Source organism: Neophocaena asiaeorientalis, unplaced genomic scaffold (assembly GCF_003031525.2).
Source record: "Neophocaena asiaeorientalis asiaeorientalis breed wild unplaced genomic scaffold, Neophocaena_asiaeorientalis_V1.1 scaffold689, whole genome shotgun sequence".
Classification (NCBI taxonomy): domain Eukaryota; kingdom Metazoa; phylum Chordata; class Mammalia; order Artiodactyla; family Phocoenidae; genus Neophocaena; species Neophocaena asiaeorientalis.
In genome coordinates this window covers 2,359,242-2,364,228 of record NW_020175666.1, presented here as the reverse complement: position 1 = coordinate 2,364,228, position 4,987 = coordinate 2,359,242, and the positions used below count along the sequence as shown (strand labels likewise).

Genomic DNA, 4,987 nt, shown 5'->3' with positions numbered 1-4,987 from the left:
TCCTGGCCCCAGAGCAGACTTCATATGAGGAAGCCCAAGAGGGAGGGGAAAGCACAGAAAAAAAGTGGATTGTCTATTAAGTGAAAAGCCTTTTCCATTGCTCTGAGTCCGGGGAATCTGGAGGTAGGTGGGCCATCTGTGGGTGAGTGAACCGCCCCCTCTGTGGGAGAAGGCTACCTAGGCTGGATTCCTGGGACCCTGGGAGCACTCCTGTGCCTCAGCCAATGCTGGGAACTTGGAGATGTGTCTACGCAAAGATCCACCTGGAGACCTAGGGATCACTGTCCCCTCTTATCCGCAATGCTGTTCCCAACATCTGTGTGTGTGTGTGTGTGTGTGTGTGTGTGTGTGTGTGTGTCTGTGTGTCTGTGTGTATGCGATCGCCTCTCCCGTCTCCTCTAACACCTGCCTGCTCTGGACCTCCCCGCCTCCCATCACTCGGTGGCTTTCCTCTTGGACGGGGGTATGAGGTGGGCAGGCAGCTCGTTGGGCAGCTCATGCCCCTCCAGCTTCACCTTGATGAGGTGGTTGGCCAGTGCGAACTCCTCATCATCCAGCATGCCATCCTTGTCAATGTCGGCCAGCTTCCAGATCTTACCCAGCACGCTGTTGGGTAGCTTGGAGCGCACCATCTCCTTCTTGGCATTGGCGCCCGTGATCTTGCCATCCACCGGTGACAGGGTGTAGAAGATCTCATCGTACATGGGTTTGTCCCTGGCCACCACCCACTCAGCATCATCGATGCCCTCCCCAGCCCCCTCCCCATAGCCGTGCCCGAAGGGGCCGTGCAGGGTGCCCTCAAATGCTCCGCCCTTCACTATCTGGGCGGGCCGCTGTGTCTCCTCCTGGCGCACCAGCACCATGAGCTGGGCAATGTCATGGGCCAGCATGTCGTCCACCACCTCCAGCAGCTTGCTTTTCAGTGGCTGGAATTTGCTGAAGTCCTGGGCCTGCAGCTGGTCCTGCAGAAAGAGAGAGAAGAAAGAAGGTGAGGACAGAAGACAATGGAAGGAGATCCACAAAAGATATGAGAGGAGGAGAAAAAAGGCATGTTGGCTCTTGGTGGATTTTTTGAGAGAGAATATCGTTGCAGGGGTTGGAGAAGGAAGGGAAATTTAACCATTACTGGTCTGATTCATTTGGATTTCCTCCAGCGTTCTAGAAAGCAAATACAGTCAGCTCTCTGTATCCGAGGGTTCTGCATCTGTGGATACAAGAGGGCCAAATGTACCTCACCATTTTATATAATGAACTTGAGCATCCATGGATTTCTGTATCTGTGGAGGGTCCTGGAACCAATCCCCTGTGGATACCGAGGGATGACTATAATTAAATTTCTCTTTAAGTTAGTTTTGGCTATTGAACAGTGAGTGGTTCTTGAATGCTGTATCCCTCTGAGACTGAGTCATGCGGGTGTCTACTTCAATAAGGGTTATACTCGAGAACACTGGAAGTACTTTCACGACGTTAATTATCTCATTCACTCCCCCGTGACCTTCTGAAAGTGGGAAATCACATGCTCTCACTATTTAGGGAAGGAAATATGGAGGCATAGGCAACTAAAAACAAATCATAGTAGAAGCCACAGGTCATTCCTAAGCCAGTATTCTTAATCAGGATGCTCTCGGGATTATCTGGAGAGAGTTTGTTTTTATTTCCATTTCTCTAGGAGGTGGGTCAAAAAGGATCTTGCTGTGATTTATGTCATAGAGTGTTCTGCCTATGTTTTCCTCTAAGAGTTTGATAGTTTCTGGCCTTACATTTAGGTCTTGAATCCATTTTGAGCTTATTTTTGTGTATGGTGTTAGGGAGTGATCTAATCTCGTACTTCTACATGTACCTGTCCAGTTTTCCCAGCACCATTTATTGAAGAGGCTGTCCTTTCTCCACTGTACATTCCTGCCTCCTTTATCAAAGATAAGGTGACTCTTGGCTTCTCCCTGAGGGTTCTGACTCAGTTGGCACGGGCAACAGCTCCCCTCCTTGACTTCCCATGACCCCCACAGCACACAGTAAAAGAAATATGTTCCGCTTTGCATGTCTTTGCCATTTTGAAAGGTCCTGAGTTTCAAGCATCCAGCTTCTCCTTTGCCTCTATAATGATAAGACAAGAGTTTCCCACTCCCACCCTGGCTCTGGCCACAGCAATCTCAGGACACTGGATGAGGCCAATGCACAGGGGACAGTCTCAGGACAAGCACACTGAGTTCACTGCAGAACAATTCAGAAAACAACCATGGCTACATTTCAAGACCAAGTGTGAGCCTGGGCATTCTCACCTCCCTTCTAGGGCAGGGCTGGACCAGGGAGGCTGGGGGAGCTGGGTGGGGGATGGTGGAGCTGACAAGCCTTTTCTCCTGCCCTCAGCACGACCTCCTAAGGTCCCTGTCTCTCCCAGCCTGTCCACATCTAACTGTGTTTGGTGGGCTTCCAACTAGGGGGTCCCAGTATCTTCCAGAGGATATGAGGGTTGCTCCCATCAGCCCACACATATGCCCCCACCGGACAGCCATTTACATACTGATCCAGCATCCCTAACAGAAACTGACGTCAGACAGGCAAACAAGTGAGAAGGTGAAACCATTTACGTTGCAAAAGAATTCCTCACATTAAAAAGTCATATGGTCCCTTTCAAATGTCATCCTCCCCAAATGTTTGCTTACAGATCATTAAATTCTTAATACAAAGAGAAACTGAAAGTTTAAACAATTCTGAAATTAGTGACTGGATCCAGGTAGGTGGTTATAGGAATGAATGTATACATGAACAAATGCATGCTTTGGATGTCTATTCTTTCTTTCTTTTTATTTTACTAGATAGGAAATTAAAAATGCGTATTTGGGACTATACTGATATTCTGAAACCCTAAAAGCAACAAGAGCAAAAACAATATTACTACTACATCTGCTGCTAGTTTTTCCTAATTCCCTATTCTTAAAAACTTATCATTTTTATATTTTATTTTTTAATACATTTATTTATTTTAGTGTTTATTTTTGGCTGCTTTGGGTCTTCGTTGCTGCGTGCGGGCTTTCTCTATTTGCGGGGAGTGCGGGCTACTCTTCGTTGCAGTGCGCGGGCTTCTCATTGCGGTGGCTTCTCTTGTTGCGGAGCACGGGCTCTAGGCGCGCGGGCTTCAGTAGGTGTGGCTCACGGCCTCTAGAGCGCAGGCTCAGTAGTTGTGGCGCACTGGCTTAGTTGCTCCGCGGCATGTGGGATCTTCCCAGGCCAGGGCTTGAACCCGTGTCCCCTGCATTGGCAGGCGGATTCTTAACCACTGCGCTGCCAGGGAAGCCCTTCATTTTAAAATAATTACGTGAGAACTAATCATGAGAAGTTGCAAAATTTGTTCAGAGAGCTAGGTTCCTTGCGCTCATCACCCAGCTTCCTCTACTGGTGACATCTCACCTAACTGGCTACTGCATTTTAAGAGCACAGTTGGTGCCAGGCCATGCTAAGTGCCTTGCAAATATTATCTGATATACGCCCACAATATTATCTGATATACGCCCACAGTATCCATATAAGGTGGTGTTTTTGTAGCCTCAATATGTAGATGAAAAGACAGAGGGTCAGAGAGGATCCAGTTAGTATGGTGTGGTAGTTTTTTCCTTAGACCTTGGACACTCCTGGGGTTTCTACTTGCAGGCTGTGTAAACATTACTAAAACCGTAGGCAGGTTAATTACCTTTGTAAACCTCAGTTTGCTCACCTGTAAAAGGAGGATGAAATGCCTACCTCAGAGGACTGTTTCATCCTAAAAGGAGGATGAAATAACTCCCTCAGAGGACTTTTCACACATAAGGAACTATATGTGACTGACCCTGGCCCAAGAGAGGGGCCCATGGTATGCTCCAAAGATGGTGAGCTTCTGTGCAGATTTCTGCTTCTCTGTGGCTTATGTCCCAAATTGCTCCCAAGGAGGAGCTCGCTGGTAAACTTAAGCAATAAACTTAAGCAATAAAGGGTCAGGAGAATGTCAGGTGACTTGTCCTGTTTCACAGGATGTGGTGGGGATTCCAAACCTGTGGTGGCCAGGACTGGGGAAGGTCATGAACTTGAGGTATCAGACCCCCGAACATCCTCTAACACTGCTGCCCACTGGGAGCGCTGGGGCTCCATGTTTCTCCCTGGGCCCAGATACGGCCCCTGTTGGGCCAGTGCCAGCCCAGCAGGAAGAGCAGACCCAGGGCCATCTGCCGGCCTGCCTACTGATTCTGGGTTGAGTTTCCATGCAGGGAATCCAAGGGTGGCCTCCTTCAAGCTCCGGCTGCTTAGCCGGCTTGCTCCTTTCCTGGGGCCCCAGACCCTGGTTACCTGCATCCTCTTCAGGTTGGGAAAGTCCCCAGGTGAGATCTGGTGCTCCCGCTCGATCTGGCCATAAATCTCGGCCAGATTGTTCACCAGCTCCTTCTTCTTGTTGTCCTTTCCGAACATCGAGGGCATCTCCTTCTTCAGAGAGCTGATGATGTAGGCATGAACCTGAATAACAGGGGCAGAGAGAAACGTTCAGATGGAGACCTCAGTTCTTTCCTTCCCTCTAGGGCGGCTCTCACCCCATCTCTTCCCATCAATCCCCCCCCTCCTGCTCCTACTTCCGAAATTATTTCTGTCTCCACCCTCTTTCTCTCCCGCTGCTTGCAACGCACGTTGTTTTGCTGAATCCCGGGGAAAGGTGAGATTGTGGGGAGGGTAAGGTCAAGGCGTAACAGGGATGGAAATTCTGGTGATGGCGTTGATGAGGAAGACAGTAACAACAGCTGACGTGTACAAAGCACTTCTGAGGATGCCAGGCACTGTGATGGGGGCTTTTCCGTTCTTTATTCTTCTAACCCTTTCATTTTACTTATGTGGAAACAGGCACAGCACAACTAAGGGCCTTGCTGGGGTCGGTATGCACAGTAAACTGTGGAGTTGAGTCCAATCTGGCCATCCGACGCCAGGGCTTGTGATCATCGACACCACAGTCTCCTGCTCTGCCCCCTTC

At 49.3% G+C, this 4,987-nt stretch overlaps 1 protein-coding gene across 1 annotated transcript in view; it reads right to left on the bottom strand.

The window, feature by feature from the left end:
- Positions 1 to 295: 295 nt before the first annotated feature.
- The window catches only part of EHD3 (EH domain containing 3), a 28,438-nt gene continuing 23,746 nt past the window's right edge, over positions 296 to 4,987 (bottom strand). The window contains exons 5-6 of the mRNA XM_024731528.1: positions 4,318 to 4,502; positions 296 to 962 (exon numbers count right to left, since the gene is read on the bottom strand). Of these exons, the coding sequence (XP_024587296.1) occupies positions 435 to 962; positions 4,318 to 4,502 (713 nt within the window). The 3' untranslated portion in view covers positions 296 to 434. The remainder of the gene's footprint in view (positions 963 to 4,317; positions 4,503 to 4,987) is intronic.